Here is a 19,165-nt window from a genome sequence, read left to right on the forward strand (position 1 = left end):
GGGGCGCATGTGATCTCTCCCAGGCCAATGGGCGCAGTGGGCCAGAGTTTGGCAGCCCCAGCGCCCATCCATCACCCCCCAATCATTAGCATGACAAAGACACTTCAATCACCCGCAGCCCATCCATCTGAGAGCGACGTGGAAGCGTCAAAAACATCTTTCTTCAAAGACTTTTGGAAAGAAGGGACCAGAGGGAGAGGGGGGAGAAGTTAGAGGAATATTGAAGACTTTCCTCCCCTCCCAACCCCCAAGACCTTCAATAGGCTCCTGGGTTATTAGATTTGGACAAATTCAACCCAGCTGCCCCTCACTCTTCCCACACCCCAAAGGAGCCTTCCCCCCAAGGCTGTAGATGGGGAGGTAGGGGATCCAGCCTCCTTACGTGGCCCAGAGCTCCCACTCCCAGTTCCTTTCTCCCAATTTGTCTAGGGGTGATGGGCTAGGACAGCCGGGTGAGGTATGTTATCTTGGGCCAAATGGATGGCTGTGAGACTGTGAAGGAAGGGGGTGCAAAAACACCGAAGGGTGTGAGGCAGGGTCTAGAATCTAGAGGTTGAATTCATTATAGGGAGGGTGGGAAACTGGCATTTCAGGGAGAAAAACAGGGCAGAAATGTGGATGGAGGATGAGAAATGCCCCCATTTCTCTCTCCATCTCTCCACATAAATGCTCTCTCCTCATTCACGCATCCATTTTTCTCCCTCAGCCTCTCTTTATATTCCCTCTGTCTCAATCCATCTCTCTGTTCGTCCATCTCTCTCCATATTTATATTTGTTCCCTACCTATCCATCAACTCATCTCTCAGGATGTATTTATCCTCTCTCTAGCCATCCATAGCTGTAGCTGGCTCGCTCACTCAAACTCAGATAACTCCCTGTATCCCTCCAGAGAGCCATAATGAGCTCCGAGCTGGGTGATGTTTACAGGTGAAGAGGAGGGAAATTTTATTCATTTTTCTGAAGCATTTAAAACTAGTGTGGATCCTGAATTATTTAGTTCCCTCCTACCCCTGTCTCCTTCACCACCCTCCATTTCTTCTCCCCACCTCCCAAAAGAATCCCAAGCCTCGAATCCATAAGCTCAATACCAAATACATCTTAAAGATTACTCAAATTTTCAGTGAATTTTCTAGACTAGATCAAGGGGGTTTGCTCAGAGAATGGGAGATTCAGTGTGGAGGTCCCGAGGCTCAGGAGGGGACTCTCACCCCTTTCTGCTCTTGTTTGTCTGTTGGGTCAGGAATGGGGGAGGAGAGGAGAACAGGAAGTGCCTCCTTCACTCTCTTCCGACTGGGCTGGGACTGGAAGAGAAGCTCTTAGGTAGAGCCCATTGATTCTCCTCCTCCAGACTCTGAGGACAAGAGCTTGGTGCAATCCAACACCCACGCTCATTTGTAACCTGTCAGGGTGTCTGCCTGGCTGGAGGCCTGGGGCTGGTGCTAGGGCAAGTCCAGGAGGGCAAGAGTTCAGGGAGGGATCTTTGTAAACAACTGAGCCCAGGGAAGGAAGAGAGGCAGGTGGGACAGGTCCAGAGAGAAACCTCAAAACTACTCAGGTATCCCCACCCACAAAAAGGGCAGGGTGAGTACTCCTCACTCTGCAACAAGCCCCAAAGTTATCTCTCAGTCTCTGTGTCACTCCATTTTTCTGTTTCCCATTCCCCGTCGTCATTTTGCCTTTCCTCCACCTCTCCAGCTTTCTATTTTGATCCCCAGAATCACACCGCCTTTCTCTTCTCTTAATAACTGTAAGCCTTGCTTAGCCCCCAACCAAGAAAGACCTCAAAGCATTTCACAGGACCCTGCCCCTTTCACTCCTCACATGTTACTTCGGACCCCTGCTTAGGACCAGGACAAGTTGGGGGAGGGGGGGCAGCTGGTTACTTCTTTAAGAGAGAGACAATAGGGGAGGGTGAGATACTGTTCACTGCCAAAGGGATGAGGGCAGACAAAGGAAAGGGGCACTGAGATGGGAGGCAGGGGTGGCCTGCAGAGAGATTGAAGAGAAAAGGGTGTTGAGGTAAGGGTACGCATATTTCTTTCTATTTCCCAGAAACTTTTTGGGTTTGTAGATGTTCCCAGCTTTTTCCTCTGACTTTAAGATGTTCTCCACAGTGGCCTTTGGAGACAAAGGGTATAGGAAACTAGGGTTTCTCTTTTAACCCCAAATCTGAGCTAGGCCTAGATTTGAGTTAGGCCTAAATCTGAGCTAGGCCTGGCTGCCCTGCCTCTGAGAGACCTGAGCCTTCTCTTTCCACCTTTCCCTCAACCCAGAGAGAACCTACTCACATCATTCCTTGCCCTCTTAATTATGGGAACAACCTGAGGTCTTAAGGAGGAAGTAAATTCCAAATCAGTTTAATAAAACAGCAGAAATCTGTGTGGGCGCTAGGGAAATGCAGTCTCCTGAATAACAACTTCAGTCACCAGCAGTCCATTATTAATGACAAAAAGAAAAGGGGGTGGGGCAAAAGTGCCTCAAGTCATACTGTCAGTGATTGCTTTACCCTCAGCTCTCCAAAGTCACTATACTCTCCACTTCATCCCTGAGTCTTGCTTCCTCTCTCATGCAGCAGAAAGATTTAAACTTTTCCCAAAATTCCTGCTGGCTCTCCCAGCCCCAGCAGAAAGAACTGGGAGAAAACTCAACTTGGCTCCCTAGGTTCCCAAGTCTCTTCCTCCTAGAAAGAAGATTCACCATCTGACCTGAGGAGAAAGTCTGTGGAGCTTGGGTTCCCTACTAATCCCACAGCTGAGTGCAAAACAAAACAAACAAGGACAAGTAATCCACATCTGGAGTAACCTATGGGCTATAGGGTTTTCTGGTTGACCAAATGAACTTCACCAGAGAAGGTATGATGGTCCCAACACACAAGTGAAATAAAGTTGATTTCCTCATTTATATCATCTACTTAGATATGACGTATAGGAGAGCAAGGAGAACACAGGAATGCTTAGAACTGAAATCATGTTTGAGAGGTGCTGGTCCTTAGCACACTGAGTATGCAGACATGGGAACAATTCTAATCAGAAGGAGGATGTGTTGGAAGTTTACACTTGATTCTGGCCTTTTCTGTGGAGGAAGCTGTTTTAGCTGGGGATTGGCAGGAGCAATTTGAACAGTTCTTTCCTTAGGTATTTAAGTGTCTCTCTGCCTGCTCTCCTCAGCCCAAATCTTAAAGGCCAAGCCCAAGATCAAAGCTTGGAACTTAAGAATTAAAAAGATATTCAGGGTTATAATTTTTTCTCTATAATTATTTCTCCTGTTTGTGGGCAGGATGGTTTTAAACTCAGTGGTATTTGTTTTAATGCAAGCTAATTAAATTGTCACAAATCTGGTTAAGAACCAGAGACTATAGGTGGTGCATATTGTAATTCAAATACTACTAGTTTGGGGCCCAGAATACTTGGGTTCAAATTCTTGCTTGACCAGTTCTTAGCATTATGACCCTGGACAAGTTTCCTGGTTTCTGAGTCTCAGCCTCAGAGTAGAAGAATGGGTTTAATAGTACTTATTTCACTGCATTGTTAGTAATATTCAAGTAAACAAGAAATATAAGCCATAGAGAACTCTATACAGGTATGATATTAACATTACATGCACATTCTGAAATAGTATGAGTCAGTCTTCTGTTTTTTAATAAAACTAGCATATTAAAATATGGAAATATGTGATAGGAAAATAGCATATGTGCTATATTTTCATGTAACATATCCTCATCTATTATACAATATGTACTTTATCATATGCAAATTTCACTGAGAATTGCGACGGTTGGCTCTGTTTAGACGGGGTGTTTTTTTTCTAAGCTGAAGAGTTTTCTGATAATTGAAACCCAATATTATATAATCTATAAAGAACCGAAATCATAAAAATTGCAGCAGAAAGGTTTGAAGTTGGATATTAACAAGAACTTCCTGATCTCACAAATATTTGGAAAAAGTTTTCTAGGGAGGACATTGTCTCTCTTCCTTGAGGGATTCATTAGAAACTGTCCTTCCTGGGAGGTTAGACCTCACTTCTAGAATCTAGATAGATCAGCAGGATGTAAACTTTCATCTGGGTCGAAATGTAAGTCAGACAGTTGGGATCTTTCTAAAAGGAAAGATTCGAGTGACAGGAATAAGAACTGACATAATTTCCTACTGGTTTGGGTTTACCCAAGTGTGGTAGTTGTGGCCAAAATATCTACTTTGGAAACCTCCCCAAGTTCTGATCAAGCTGAACTTGTATATGAATGACTGTCCAGACTGAGATTTTTCTGTGGTGGTCAGAGAAGGTTTTAGGAGGATTCTTTCACTGTTGACTCTTCCTTCCAGGAGGAAGCAGTTTGTTAGATGTCCTTCAGGCACTAAATATCTGCCTCACCATTGAGTCTGGGGAGAGGATGCCCGGTGGGGGACAGAAGAACAGACCTGAGCTGGAGAGGTCATTGGAGGATTGGGGCCCTACCAATATTGGAGCAAAGACTCCTAGGTGGAAAGGAGTGTGTGAATTTCCTGGGAAGAACTCTCCAGGCACAGGGCTCAGTCAGTTTATGGCCCTGCAGCACTAATGTCCTTGGCTGTTTGTAGATGAGAAAGGAGGCAAGTGAGGCTGGAGTGGCTGGGCAGGCTGAGGGAGAAAGAGGTGAGGTTACAGAGGAAATAGATGAGGGTGGGGGCAGGCAAAGAGGATGAGGACATGGGGCCCTACTTTCTGCAAACTGAGGAAATGTATTTGACTAGAGCACATTTCCAGAAGATGCACCGTGGGGCCACTGAGTGCTTGTCAGAGACTTGGGGGGAAGGGGGGGAGGACAGTTCAGCAGGGCTATTTAGGCAGATCCAGAATTTGTACCAATGCTCTGGTGCTGCAGCAAGCAGATAAAATCTGGGGAGGGGGCCTTTTAAAGTCGAGTACACCATGTCGAAGAAGAAGTGTGGTGCCTGCCTCTTGTTGTATAAAACACCCCACTCTTTTTCAAACAAGGGTAAACATAACCAAATGTTGGGGAAGGGGGCAGCGGAGGAAAGCCAGCGGAAAACATGGCTAGGACACTTCTTAATATTCATACTTATTGACTACCTGGCATCTGGCACACAGCACTGCATCCAATTACATGCCTGTTGAAAAGATTTCTCTCCTTACACATTTAAATAATGACTATGGGCACAACTTTGGTGTAAAGACACAAATTAAAATTTGTTAAAATGGCTCTACTGGATACTTGGGAGGTGGGCAATTGTCACCACCTCCATTTAAAAGCACACAGCACCAGCTACAATAAATATTTAATGTATTGTTTGTGAAGACTAACGAATATACTTTTGGCACATAATGTACAGGACATTAGAGGCATTTAGTTCTTCCATTTATTTTACAGATAGAGAAACTGAGGTCTAGAAAGGAGAAGGGACTTGTCCAGGCATAAGTTAACATTTTTTAAATGACTCAGGGTTATTGTGATTGCAAATAATTCCTCAATCTAATGGCCCTTTGCTTTCACTATAATATTAATGAGCCATTCTTCTTAAAAGAATGACTCATCAAAAGCAGGGCAGACTGACAAGCAGCTTTTGGGATGGCACTGAAATATTCCCATTCCAACCACAGTCAATTTATGTCCAGTTTGTGCTCCAAGACCACTCACATTGGGTCCTGGCCTAAACAGGACGAGATAAGTGAGTACAGCCACTTGGCACCGCCACTGTCCTTTAACCTGCCATCACTGGGGAGTCTACTGCCTTATCTGGGAACCCCTCCTCTTCTCCTTCCATTTCCATAGCCAACCAGGAAACTCAGACTAAAGAGGATGACCCCAGAGATGAGACAAGGAAAAAGAGCTAATTTGGAACACAGGTATCTTGAGTCCCAATTCTTTATGAATCCCAAATTGCCAGGCATTCCTTTGAATTGTAATTTGGGTGGGGAGATTGAAAGCAGGAGTCATTTCCTTCTGAAAATGCATTGCCTCTTTGTTCTGCTGTGGTAGCATCAGAAATGGTGAGTTTTGTGAGTATAAGGAGGGGGAGAGAGAGAGAGAAGAGGGAAATATTTGTGTGTTGCCTGTAAAAAGAGTTCCAACTGCTCCCTAATAATCAACCAAGGGAAATGCTAAAACTCCCCATTTCCTTGGATTGACTGCTTTTCACCCCCAGGACTCACTAAGTGCCTAGAACTAGACTGGTAGATCAAGCCTTTGGCTGGACCCCCCTGGCTCCACACCCACTTTGGCAGGAAGGAATCCGGTCTGATGCAGCCTCAGGCAGGAGCTGAGATTTGGGTTGGGGAGGCTTGGAAGGCAATAAGCAGGCAAAGTGGGTCAAAAATTCTTAAGCATTGGAGGAAGGCAGGGAGCAAGGGAGCACTATGATCTAGCTGCACTTCTCAAACTTTAATGTGCATGAAAGTTACTTGGGGATCTGCTAAATTGAGTTTTTTATTCTCTTTGGAGCGGGGCCTAAGATTCTGCATTGCTAACTAGCTCACGGGTAGTGCTGGTGCTGCTGGGCCACAGAGCAGCAAGGCTCTTACAGAACCAGAGCCTCAGAGGCCCCTGAGTGTTGCACACCAAGCCCTGATCCCAAGATGTGAATTCTCTCCAGCAGAGCAGATCCTGCTTTTTTGGCATTGATGAAGGGTGCTCTCTTTTTGACCAAAGGAAGCTGGAAGGTGGGCAATTAGCAAGATCCTTCTGGTATTCTTGATCTTTGTAACAACCTGTTATAGCTGAAAGAGCATTTTTAATTAGACCAAATTATCCAGTTTGGCTGAACATAGAAATCAAAGCCCCAGCTGAAATGTCTGTTTCATTTTGCTAGTGTGGAAATGGCTATGTGCTGTGATTTTTAAGACGTTAAACACTGCCTCTGGGCATATTTTGTAGGGAAATAAACATATAGCCCAATAAAATATATAGTGTGGTTTTAATATATTGTATACTCACTTATTTATGAGGAAAATAAACACACAAGCCAATAAGCTGTGTATTATTACTTTAATATATTGAATTTATTTCATACCTATATATTTTATGAGGAAAAATAAACTAATAAGATACACGATATTGTTATAACACGTCTAATTGTTCTATATTAATTTATTTGTGAAAGAAATACGTGCCATTTAACACGACATAAGATTATTTAGTGCAGAAGGTGAATTCTATCTTAAGACAGTTTAAGGGATTAAATTTCAGCTGAATAAGATGTGTGTACTTCCCACACTGAGGGTCCAGTTTTAAAATATATATATATTCAGAGGCCTGTCTGGTCCTATATGTCATGACCTGTGCTGGCTTCTGGCTTCTCCTGACAGTGGTTGCCTGTTGGTTCCCCCGGACTGCAAGTCCTCGGCCTGTCGGTCCAGGGGAACGTCTGGGAGGCCCAAGAAATAAACTGATTTTAGATACTGGCAGCATCTGCTAGGGAGGTAGCCCTGCGGTGTCTATTTCTGGGCCCGAGAAATATTAAATAAACCTAAGGAGGATGGATTGCTTCCCAGGGCCCTTTAAATCTCCACGTTCCCCGGAAGAAAGCAGAAGGCAGATGGGGAAGATCGATCCTGGCTTCCCGCTTACTGGGTTTGCAAGCGGCCAGGCCTGGGAGGTGGGGGGGTAGGAGACGGCAAATGAAGTTGTTGGCAAAGACAGGTAGGTCTGCATTTGGAGAAAGCTCTGGGCAGGCTCCCTCCCCAGAGCGAAGGACCCCAAGCCTGAGGCGCCCAGGCGGCCCCGGGCCTGCAGCCCCGGCGCGCCCCCGCCCCTGCGCTTCCCATCCCCACGCGGACTCTCCGTCCATCTCGCGTCCTCGGCATCCACGGGGCTCATTTAAAAAAAATAAAATAAAACAAAAGCTGGAAGGAGACTCCCTGGCTCCCTTTCTGCACTGGCGTCTGAACGACCCAGAAAGGAGAAAGGGTCCCCCAGGCGGGACCCCGCGCGTCCCGAAGCAGCCGCCATGGCGGCTCTTGCCTCGCCTCCCCACCGCCCGGCCCCAGCGCCATTTTGAGCCTCATCCTTGCTTCCCCGTCTCCCTCCCGCACTCGTCGCTCTTCCTTCCCTCCCCGCAGGCCCAGCGCCTGCCGACGCCGCCCGGGCTCCCGGGGCTGGTCGGCCCGCCGCCCCTCGGACGCTCTCCCAGCCCCGGAGCGACGGCGGGGCGAAGAGCCTCGGTGCCGGCCCCGCGGCTTTTCTCCCGCGGCTCCTCCTTCCCACGAGGAGGCCTTTATCCTCCCGGGGCCGCGGCCCGGGGATCTGCTTCCCGAGGAAAGCCCGGCGCCCACTCCACTCCGCCGGGCCGAGCCTCCAGGCCTCGCGTCCCCAGGCGCCCTGCGCGCCGGGGAAGGCCGTTTGGAGCGCGGCAGCTGGGAGCCAGGAGGCCCCGGGACCCCTCCCGATTCCATCCCATCTCTGCGGCCCGCGGCCCAGGCTCCCAGCGCGGGTCCGAGGCCTCCTCTCCCTCCCTGCACCCTCTCCGGTGGGCAGCACACCGCTCCCTGCACCCGCCCACCTTTCTAAGCGGGGGCCCGGAACACGCGCGTGCGGGGCCAAAGCCATCGGCGGGGCGGTGGCGAGGTGGCCCAGCTTCCAGCAAACCTCCCTCCAGTCTCCGAGCTGCGGGAGGAGAAGCGGTGGCCACGCGGGGCCGTCTTTGTACCACCCGGGCTTAGCCAGCCCAGGACCAGACCCAGCCGGGGAGAGCCGAGGGCGTCAGACCGGCCTAAGGGCTTGGGGGGGGGGGGGGGTAGGGGCTGCGTCCCAACACCAACACTCGTTTTCGTATAATAAAGACATTTATTTAATCTATGAAAATAATGTACAATAAATACTTTCCCCTTTTCCTATTATTAAAGAGTTTTAATAAATAATCTACGGTCTAAAACTTAAAAAAAAAGTGGAAAATAGGCTCCTCTAGTTCTTTTTAAAGAAAAGGCCCCCCTAGTCCCCCCTACAGTGTCATTATTCCTGAGATTTCGTTGGAAGGAGTCTACCGAACGGAGTTTTTCTGTGGTTTCAAAAAGACACCCGAGTATCCAATATTTTAGAGAGAGAAGAAAGGGAGTGGATTAAACGCTAATTCAATAATACCTGAATTTTAGCAAAATACATAAAGAAGTCTAAACCACTTGGGGGTTGGGGGCTCCTGGGAGGCCGGGGTGGGGGGCAGAAAGGCCGGGAGGAGGAGACGGTTACGGGAACTGCAGGTCGATGGCACAGAGGGTGCTGGTGAAGAAGTCCAGGTCTTCCTCGGAAAAGGGAACGGGGCTGCCGAGCGAGCCCTGCAGGCTGGGGGAGAGGCCTCCGGACAGCTGGAGACAGGAGTCGGCCGCGAGGAAGTTGAGGTCGGGCAGGAAAGGCGAATCCTGCCGCTCAGGGAAGGCTTCCTCGGGCAACAGCTCGGGTTCCAGCCCGCGGGGCCCGCGCAGGGCGCAGCCGGGGCTCGGCGTCCCCGCGCCCTCCGGGCGAGAGGTCAAAGGCGGGGCGCCCGGGGCGCCCGGAGGGCCTGGGGCGACCTCGGACGGGTGAGAGCAGGCTTCCCGCGCCGCCCGCGAGGCGGAGAGGCGGCCGGGGCTGGCCACGGGCTCCGGGGCGGGCTCGCCGGCGTCCTCTAGAGAGCCCGGGCCGGCTGGCTCCCCGTCGGGCGGCTCTCGGTGCTGCGTCTGCCGCTTGTGCTTCATGCGCCGGTTCTGGAACCAGACTTTGACCTGCCGCTCGGTGAGGTCCAGCAGGGCCGCGATCTCGACGCGGCGCGGCCGGCACAGGTACTTGTTGAAGTGGAACTCCTTCTCCAGCTCCAGCAGCTGCGTGTTGGTGTACGCCGTGCGCAGCCTGCGCGCCCCGCCGCCGGCCGCCTCCGCCAGCCCCGGGCCCTCTGCTGGGGAAGCGGACGGAGCATCAGAGCGGCGCGCATCCTCCTCCCGACCTCAGCTCAGCTGAAATAAAGGCCTATTCCACCCGCCAGAAACAGGAGCAGCTGTACCCCTCCCTTCCCGCCCACCAAAGCGGCTCGCTCCCATGGCTTTTCCCTTCTTCCCCGGCCCTCTCGCCTGCACAGCCGGCCCAGGTCAGGGCGAAGCATTCAGAGAGCCGCCCACGGGCCACGCAGGGGTTAGAACCGGCTCCCCTTTGCCCCCCGGAACCTCAGAGCCTCCCCCAGGTCCTCCGAGCGGACCCCTTCATTCGGACTCCACCAGGGAGGGGGTGTATAAGGAAAGATGGTTCCTCACCTCCTTTCCTCCCTAGCGCCTCGATTCTCCCTCCTGGGTCAGAGCTGGGGGAAATGGGACCGAATCTTTTCCTGTCCTCAGATTCAGCCCCAACAACAGCCCACATTCACCCCTCCGCACAGATAAAGGGCAATCGAATTCCCTTCTAGCAGAGAAAAAGCTCTTCCCCACCTAGCTTCCAAAATCTGCTGGGGGGAGGGACGGAATCTGGCAGCGGCCAGGCCTGAACCCCAGCGGTCTATTCTGCTTCCTTGTCACTGAAATCCACGGGGCAAGGAACCCCAACAGGCTTGCCACCTTTTCTTCCTCCCCCGTCGCTCTTTCTCCCCCTGCCTTCCAGCTGCCCTTCACCCCACCCCTACCACCCCTTTCACTGACCTGTGGGCGAGCCGACCCCGGAGGCTGGGGCCGAGGAGGCGGCCGGAGGAGACGTGGCGGACTGGCTGGGTTTCTTGGCGGATTTCTTCTCTTTCATCCAGGGGAACTCGGGGGCCAGGGGGGCGGCGGGGAGCGGCGGCGGCGGCGGCGGCGGCGGCGGAGCGGGCCCATCTTCGGCTCGCTTTTGGCTCCCGGGTCTCTGAAGGGTGGAGGCGCCGAGCTGGAGGCTGGGGAAGGTTTGCTCGAAAGGAGGAGGAGGAGGAATTAATGTCGACTCCTTGATTGATGAAGTTTGAAATGTCTCCAAGACAGCGGGAAAGGAAGTCAGACACTCGGCGAGCGATGGCTGGCTGTTTATAAACCCAATCTCCCTCTCAAATTCAAAATTCATGGCTTTCAATGGTGGGGGAGGGGGCCTGCTGGGGGGGGGCGTCAGGAGGGAGGATCGGAAGGGACCCCCCCTCCCGCCCCCCCCAGGTTTATGTGATGGAGCGATTTTGGGAGGGAGGGATTTTGCTGTCTCTCTCTTTTTTTTTTAAATTTTGGGCCTTTATAATTGTATATTGCTGATAAATACAAGCGTATGGGGACTCTCTCTATTAAACCCAGGACTCTGGCGAAATTGCAGGGAATTCGTGGTCACGGGACCAGACTCGGCCAATCGCTGGTCTGGGCCTGGTGGAAAACAGAGAGCATTATTTGCTTTAATTGATTCAAAAACTCTAGAGGACCCCCGACCTGGACACCATGAGCCCCCCAGTCCTTCACTCCCTCTCTCCAATGCCTCCCTTTCTTAAAAAAAAAAGAAAAAGGGAGAACATTTCCGTCATCTCCTTCAGAGAATTAAAATCCTCCAGAAGCCTGGAAAACAAGAGTATCTAAGGGAGAGATTTTCCTCTTTTCTAAATATCTTAATAGAGTTCATTGCTTTCTGTACATGGCCAGCAGCATCTTCCCCCACCCCCAAAAAGGAAGGCCGAGTGAGGATCTCAATGTGGCAGGAAGAGGTCGTAGAAAGAGGCTTCCCCGCCAGCCTTTGGGAAAAGGCGGTGTTAAGGTGCAATAAGGAAGAGAAGAGATTTACAATCATCAGCACCACTATCCCCATCCCACCCTCCAAAAGCAACAGATAAATCTCGGGAAATCGACAGGCACTCCCAGGCTGACACAGAGGAGTGAAATAGATGGTGAGAGGCCTTTTTGGGCCTCTGGCCTCCATAGCTGTGTGGTCTCAGATCCCCTTCGGCCCAGGGTTTGCAGCACTGCCCCCGCCCCTGTGTCCACCCACCTCACCTGCCTTCCTCACCTGGAGGCGGCTGCACTCCTCTATGGCACGCCCCCTCAAGGGCCGGGGTCTAAAATGCATAGCACCACTCACGCCTCAAGCCTGTACCTGTATCTATACCCAGGAACAGGAACCAAGGTGGTCACCCATTTATTTAACTCAGAGCATTCTCAAAGTTGGGGGAGGTGAATTTTCTCCCCTAGGACAAAGAGATGCCCCCTCCTATTTTTATCATTGTGCTAGTTTTAAAAAAAAATCACTGTCAAGAAAGAATTCCCTGAACAAGGAGGGGGTGGAAATAATGACCACTGAGATGATATTCCTTTCCTGGCCCCGGAGGGAATTTTTGTTTTTTATTTATTTTAAAGGGATCCAGATAGTCGGAACTTCAGGGCGTGCTGTGATTTACTGCAGGGAGGAGGCACAAGACTTAGGGTTCCAGGCAATTGGTGGCAAACCAAATCTCAAAGCAGAAAATGAAAAGTCGATCTGGGGGGAAGATTTTTAAATAAGTGGGTCAGAGGGACGGAGAGGAGATGAGGCGATCAATCTTAGCCCCCTGACAGCTCCCTCGGATGGCATCAAAGAATTTGGCTCTTTGGGAAAGCAGAGGCAACAGCCGAAATTCCCCATCCCTTTAAAAGGCCTGGGGGTGGGTGGTGGTAGCACAAGAGAAAGGTGATGCTGGGAGATGGGGAAACAGATGGGAAATGGGGACAGAGGGTAGGGCGCCGAGTTGGGTGGAAAGTTTGTCTGGAGAACTCCCACGGCTCTGGCCTCCCCTCCCCCCTCCTGGCTCCCAGCTGCCCAGCACGGAGGAGAAGGCTGGTTAGCAGAGACGTGGCAACTCAGCCGGGAGCGGGAACTAGAAACTTTCTGTCCATGCAAACAGCCGCGTGGGTGGTGGTGAGTATTCATCCGCGTGGGTGGTGGTGAGTATTTAAAAAAAGCCCGAGCTGTCTGAGTCGAAGGTTGGGGCTGGAGGAGAGCCCGCTGGAGGTGGGCGCTGCGGGGACAGGGGGGTGGCCGGTCTGGCCAGCTCTGGAGGGCTCAAAGAGAACTGCTGTGAACTGGACCAACTGGCCAGAGACGGTTATGTCCAGCTCAGCTCCAAAGAAAGCACCATTTACCACGTGGAGGTGTGGGTGGGGGCGCGGGGAGGGGGGTGGGGGTGCAGAGAAGAACCCGGGTCGTGGTGCAGTGAGGCCTGAGAGCGGGCTCTCTCTCTCTCTCTCAGCCACCCCCTGGAGAAGCGCTGGAAGTTGGTTCCCGGGCTCTGGCGCTGGCTGCAGGGTCGAGGGCTTCTGCGTGTCCCTGCAGGAAATACGGCTCCCCCTGACCCTGCTGACAGGTTTTACTGCCAGATTAGAGAACAGCAGAAAACTTGGGTGTTAAAAGGGGCCAAGAGAGCCCCCCTTCCCGCAGACACGGCTCCCCCGCCCCCTGTTGTGCTGGGAATCTTACAGCACGGATATCTTCGCCAGGACTTTGGCTGCTGAGCTAGCGCTGGAATCTCTCGCAGGAAAGAAAAAAAAAAAAAAAAAGGTGGGGGGACACCAAGCTAAGCCCGCCTTATTTTTCTTGTTTGCCAACCAGCTTTAAGCCAAAGCTCTGGTTTTCAAACTCGAGCTACATTCTCGCTCTTGGCCTACCTCTCTCCTGGCTACATAATCAACCCGCTGCACCCCCAGAGCCAAACATGGCGCTTCATCTAGTTACATCACTCAGAAAATGTTATTCAGGGAAGAGGAAGAGAGAGAAAGAAAAACCCTTGAGCGTTATTTGATCCCAATCAAACTCTGCACGCTCTTATGCCTTTAAATTATAGCCTGACCCAATGCTAAATTGCTTGCTGCTTGGATGAGCCGAGTCCAGTTAAAATCCTACTTGGGGGGGGGGGGCGTAGAACTCAGGTTGCTTTTTTTTTATTGTTATTTATTGTTGCATAAAGACTGTAATTACTAACCTTGGACTGCCAGGATGCAACATAAAAATGAAAATCAGCCCTCTCTCTAAGGCTGAGGGCCTGCAAAGATTCTCACCGACAACCCCCCCCCCCCCCCATCACTTCCACCAAATATATGCTCCTAATTAAGCAATGCCTGCGCATCGCTTACAATTAGAATTATGCAACTCTTCAGCAAGCAGCCATCGCTTCCCTTTCAACGAATTAGCTCCATATTTCAGCCGCCCTGTCTCCTCGCTCTTATCGACTCCAGCGACGCAGCGGTGACATTTCATCTTTGACAGACCCTCTCTATCCTCGCTCCAATGTGATAAAACTTTTATGGAACCACGACTAAGAAATGAAGTTTTCCCAAGGATCGTGGAAACAGCCGCACATTAGCCCGGGGACTATTTTATTGACGCTTAGATCCAACAGCTTCTCCCACCCTCCTCCTCGCCCCGTTCCCTGGCGGCCTGGCTGGGGAAATCAAGGTGCCTCCTTTCCCTCCGCCCCCGGTTTTATTTAGTAATTTAATTTCACTTTAGTTTTAAGCTTTGACCTTAGAAGTCCAGGCCTCGGATTTTTTTTTTTTTTTTTAGATTAATCATTTTCCTTTGTTTTCATTTTAGACCCAATGGTGGTTGGGCTGCGGGTCACGTGATGACTTCTTTGTAGCTCCGGAAGAGAATTGTGAAGTTTAGGTTGCTCGGAAGGAGCAGTAATCTGCGGATTGTTGTTGTTGTTGTTGTTGTTATGGGGACGCGGGGGTAGAGGCAGGGGCTGGGCAAGGAAGGTGTAGCCAGAGGAGCAAAAAGACAAAAAGGTCAATGAGTGAGGAAAATGGAGAGGCAAAGAAGACCAACAGAAAGACCTAGAGAGAGCACCCAAGAGTCCTCCTTCCTCCCAACTTGTTCCTTCAATCTTAGCTCAAGGAGTTGGCAGGATGTCCCAGGCTCCTGTGAGGAAAGCTATATAAACGCGAGACACAGCGAGGGGAGGCCGTGGACAAAAAGGCCAAGATGGGGTCTCCGGCGTCCTTATGCCCTTGGGGAAGATTTGGCAGCCGGCAGCCTCCCTCTGCTATCTCAATGGGACCACCAGGACAAGATAAAATTGATAACAGAAAGTTTATTCAAGAATTGTTTGACAGACAACCCTTTTAAGCAAGGGAAAAAAAGTAACTACGGAAGAACAAAGAAAGTTCCAAGAGGGAATTAACTCTAATTCTACAAATTCAGGACTATACAGTGACAATTAGGAGCTGAGTTCATGCCTTTTAGAACTAATTACAATTGCCCATAAGTACGAGTTTAACATAAATCTACAGCTCTTTTCTAGAGTACAATAATAACTAAAATAGCTGGTTTTACATGACAGGAAACACGTCCTTTATAACAAGTAAATACTAAAAAAAAAAAAAGTACAGTTTTTTTTTCCTTTTTCCCTCATATAAATACATAATGTAAGGGGATAAATAATACAAAAAAGAAAATATTTTAACAGGCTATGACCAATAAATATATATGAAAATGTTCACTAGAACACACGCTTTTTGAGCGATGCTGGACCCCTGCAGGCCCAGGCATCTCTCACAGTTGTTTTTATATCCATTAAAATGTAAACTCTAAGTGCAACGAAAGTGTCCTGTCAGGAGGCTGCGCAAGGCACACAGGCCCAGCTGCAGCCCCTGCCTGGGACAGACAGTTTGTTAAAATATACCCTGTTTTCACGTTAAGTCAAGAGAGCAACAGAAGAAAAAGTGTAGAAGAACCTCGTGTCTCCGATTGCTTTCTGTGGAAAGAGGGGGCTGGACCTGGAGCTGAGATGGGTGGGGGGCAGTAGAATGAGCAAACCCTCAGTCCTGACAATTTGCCTGCCCTCACCTCCCAGCTTTTCCATAAAAGAAAAAAATATATATATTTATAATATAGACAGCTTTGACTTTCAAGATCTCTCACCATCCCTGAGCCCTCTGAAAACTGTAATTGATGGGGTCGGGGTAGAGATATTAATGTCCTAGAGCAGAAAAATACGGTGCTAGAAGGGAGTGCCCAATTAACCTCAAAGAGATGGGAGGACATTTGAGACTTAAGGGAGGTGGGAGGGGTTCGTGCTTGGTGCCCCTGGTTTTGAAATGCTTTCTAATTCTTTTTAAAGGAGAATTGCAAGGGGGGAAAAAAATCAAGATTTGGGGGAATTACCCACAGAGACTGAAGGTAAGTTGGTTGGTGATGGCCTAGCCATCTTGTCTGTGTTTTTAAAATGTGCTTCTCTACCTTATTGCCCTGTCTCCTCCCTCTAGCCCACTCCCAAGCCTGGAATACCAACTGCATATTGCCAGAGGCCTAGGGTTGATGGGGGGGGAGGGGGGCGCGTCATCTCCAACCTGCTGTGGGTCCCTTTTCAGTGGGTAGGCCGACAGATGGAACGAGGGGCTGGAGGATCTTTAAAAAGCAACCTCTCAGGCCAAGAAGGGAAGGAACTCCAGGCCCGTCCTTCCCAGGAAGCCGGGTTGCCAAGTCCCTGCCTCTTCCTTCACACCTCCAGGCTCTCCCCCACCCCTTGACCTCATCCCTCCGCCCTCCCTCTCCCATCACAGGTGTGTTAACTTGGGCGCTTCTTGGATTCTACCCTGAGGAGGAGGCGCATGGTGAGAGGAGAGGTCTGTGTAGGTGGGGTGGGGGTCGCAGGGTCCGTGGTGCTGGCTGGGGGCCATCGGGGGCGCCCCGTTGTAGTCCAGGTTCCCCGAGGGGTGGTGGGAAAGGTGGTTGAGGCCGTAGAGGGAGGGGCCGGCAGGGGGCGGCAGCGGATCCACGTAGCCGCCCCCGCCTACGTACACCGGGCTACCCTGCATGGTGGGCGTCCCGTAGGCGCCCCCGTTGGCTTGGAGAACGTGGGGCTCGTAATCGGGCGCCGGCGTGGGCGGGTATTTCTGCGGGGCGACGCAGCCTTTGAGGGAGGGCTGGTAGTTGGAGGACAGCGCGTAGGCGTTCTGATGGGCTTTGCCGAAGGCGGGCGGGGACGGGCTCTCGTAGCTGGGGGTCAGGGAGTGCAAGGCGTTCATGAAGCCGGCGGTGGACTGCATGGGCTGCGGGGGGCTGCCGGCGGGGGAGGGGCCCCCCGACGACGAGGCCAGGCCCTTGGCCTTCTGGTCCTTCTTGTACTTCATGCGCCGGTTCTGGAACCAGATCTTGATCTGCCGCTCGCTGAGGTTCAGCAGGTTGGCCATCTCCACGCGGCGCGGCCGGCACAGGTAGCGGTTGAAGTGGAACTCCTTCTCCAGCTCCACCAGCTGCGCGCTCGTGTACGCCGTCCGCGCCCGCTTGGACGCCGCCGATCCCGGGGGGCTCTTGTCCCCTCCCCCGCCGCTGCCGCCCCCGCCGCCGCCGCCGCCGCCGCCTCCTCCTCCACCGCCGCCGCCGCCGCCGCCACCACCACCACCGCAGCCCTCCGCTGGATCCGAGGGGGAGGGGTGGGAAGGGGAGAAAATGAAATAAAAGATAATTACTGAACACGCCGAAATTGAATGCATCGTTTCTTAATAAATCCAGGCCTGGACTCGGATCCCCCGCCGCCTCCCCTTCCCGTCCCCGCCTCCTCCTTGCTCGCTCCCCCCCCCCCCCCAACGCCCGTCGCATTAGCGGACACTCTATAATAGTGGCATTTATTAAGAGACCTGTTCTCCTCTCGCTGCCCCAGCTTATGAAAATTTGATCATGTCACGCAGACAGAGCCACATGGCCATTTATTTAGGGGCTGGGTTTTCTCTCGCACGCGTTCTCCCCCATCCTCAATTCCAGGTCTGGGCAGACACTCTCCCCCCCCCCCCCCCTGTCCTGCCCCTGCCTGTGACCAGGAGGGGGGGGGCGCCGAGGAACACCCTTGAGGAATCAGGACATCCGTGGGCAGGACACGGGCGTGTGGCGCGAAGAGGCTGCCGTGCCTGGAGGCCGGGACCCCGGGCCGCCCGCGAGATTGTGATTAATACCCACAGTAATCATACTTAATAATAATCAATCGTGGACGACTCTGCGTCCCCTGGCAGCGGCTCCTGGCTCCGCGGCCTTGGAAGGGCCGAGGCCCAGCGCCGGGCCTTCCTGGAGGTGGAGGGTGGCCGGAGGGAGAGGGTGTGAGTGGGGTCAGGGGTCACCAGGTGGGGGGAGGTCCGGGAGCTGCGCCGCGGGCCACCTCCACCTGATATTGTCCCCGGGCCGCCGCCTGGGCGCCTCGGAGCTGGGCGCTAGAATAACAGGGACATTCCTGGCCCGGACAAAAGCGCACGGTGAGGAAGGCAGAGAGCTGGTACCTGTGCCGGGGGAGCTGTTTTTCAGCTTGGACGTTTGCCTCGACTCTTTCATCCAGGGGAATATCTGTTTGGTGAGGGTGGAGTTGGAGCCGGGGCCGCTTTTGGGGGGGCCGCTTTTGCCGGACCCGCCCCCATGGCTGCTGTTGCTAGTGGCACTGGTAGGTGCGGCGCTGGGCGGGGGTGAGCCGGGCGGGGCGGGCAGGGGCTCGGGGGCCAGGCCCGGCCTCATGCAGCTGCCGTTGAGCTCCTTGCTCTTAGCGTGCGGGCCGGCGTGGCCCAGGGATTGCAGCGAGCACGCCGAGCGCTGGTAGTCGCCCTCCAGGTGCGTGGCGGCCTGGAAGGGGGGTTGGGGGGCACCATCGTAGCCGAAGCCGTTACTGCCGGGGTACGAGGAGTAGCCTCCGAAGAGTGCGGCCGAGGCGTTGTCGTAGTAGGTGGCTTTCTGCATCGCTGGGCGAAACCCGGGCCGTGGGTGGCAACTTGCAAGGGCCTGATACCCTCACGACCGGACATTGGCACCCCTGGGGGTCACGTGAGGCGCCGGACCCCCCCTCCCCTTTCTGCCCCCCTCCTCCCGGGGTCTGTTCGGAGCCGCTGACCTGCGGGGTGAGAGAAGAGACACAAGGGGGAGAAGAGGACTGGGACTCGAATCCATCTTAGGAACTGAAAAGGGAACTGACATCAATAGGGATTTTTCTTCTCCCCAACCCCAACATCTTCACAGCAGATGCGGAGGCCGCTTCCTGGCCACGGCAATGGATTTTTCTTACTTCAACGCTTTAATTTTAAAGTAAAAGCCCGCCGGTTTTCATTTCCACGTAAAAATAAGGACTGGACTCCTTTGGGGTCTGGCTAGGTATGGAATCTTACTACTTACTGCAAAAGTCGTTGCTTTCTCTCCTGCCAGCACACTAGCCTCTAACCTCTCCTCCTTCCTCCCCCTATCGCCTCCACCCCAACTCTGGAGAGGGTGGCTCCAGAGGGGGGAGACTGGGAGACGCTAAAAGCATCAGCAATACCCTGCTCTGAGCTGAGGCCT

At 52.3% G+C, this 19,165-nt stretch overlaps 2 protein-coding genes and 1 long non-coding RNA gene across 4 annotated transcripts; 1 reads left to right on the forward strand and 2 right to left on the reverse strand.

The window, feature by feature from the left end:
• Window positions 1–8,822: 8,822 nt before the first annotated feature.
• HOXB2 (homeobox B2) lies at window positions 8,823–11,104 on the reverse strand. 2 transcript variants are annotated; one of them, XM_079797813.1, is made up of 2 exons: window positions 10,588–11,104; window positions 8,823–9,854 (listed from the first exon to the last, which is right to left on the reverse strand). In XM_079797813.1, the coding sequence occupies exons 1-2, from the start codon at window positions 10,976–10,978 to the stop codon at window positions 9,172–9,174; spliced, it is 1,074 nt and encodes a 357-aa protein (XP_079653939.1). In that variant the 5' UTR covers window positions 10,979–11,104; the 3' UTR covers window positions 8,823–9,171. The 2 variants fall into 2 exon arrangements, with proteins under 2 accessions (XP_079653939.1, XP_079653938.1); XM_079797812.1 differs by having other exon boundaries at window positions 8,823–9,857.
• A 1,056-nt stretch (window positions 11,105–12,160) lies between these two features.
• Window positions 12,161–16,034, forward strand: LOC307114928. Its single transcript, XR_013815049.1, has 3 exons — window positions 12,161–12,778; window positions 13,110–13,417; window positions 15,978–16,034. It is a non-coding gene; the product is annotated as an uncharacterized lncRNA (long non-coding RNA).
• Window positions 14,318–18,579, reverse strand: HOXB3 (homeobox B3). Its single transcript, XM_079797809.1, has 2 exons — window positions 18,127–18,579; window positions 14,318–17,273 (listed from the first exon to the last, which is right to left on the reverse strand). Exons 1-2 carry the CDS (start codon window positions 18,572–18,574, stop codon window positions 16,414–16,416), a joined length of 1,308 nt encoding a protein of 435 aa, XP_079653935.1. The 5' UTR covers window positions 18,575–18,579; the 3' UTR covers window positions 14,318–16,413.
• Between the last annotated feature and the right edge of the window lie 586 nt (window positions 18,580–19,165).

Source organism: Cnephaeus nilssonii, assembly GCF_951640355.1.
Source record: "Cnephaeus nilssonii genome assembly, chromosome: 19".
Taxonomy (NCBI): Eukaryota; Metazoa; Chordata; class Mammalia; order Chiroptera; family Vespertilionidae; genus Cnephaeus; species Cnephaeus nilssonii.

Excerpts from the sequence above, each read along its gene's own strand:
- HOXB2 (XM_079797812.1), bottom strand. The coding sequence starts at position 10,978 with ATGAATTTTGAATTTGAGAGGGAGATTGGGTTTATAAACAGCCAGCCA. Across the intron at positions 9,858-10,587 it reads CGGGGTCGGCTCGCCCACAG|CAGAGGGCCCGGGGCTGGCG; the intron begins GTCAGTGAAAGG and ends CCGCTTCCCCAG.
- HOXB3 (XM_079797809.1), bottom strand. The coding sequence starts at position 18,574 with ATGCAGAAAGCCACCTACTACGACAACGCCTCGGCCGCACTCTTCGGA. Across the intron at positions 17,274-18,126 it reads AAACAGCTCCCCCGGCACAG|CGGAGGGCTGCGGTGGTGGT; the intron begins GTACCAGCTCTC and ends CCTCGGATCCAG.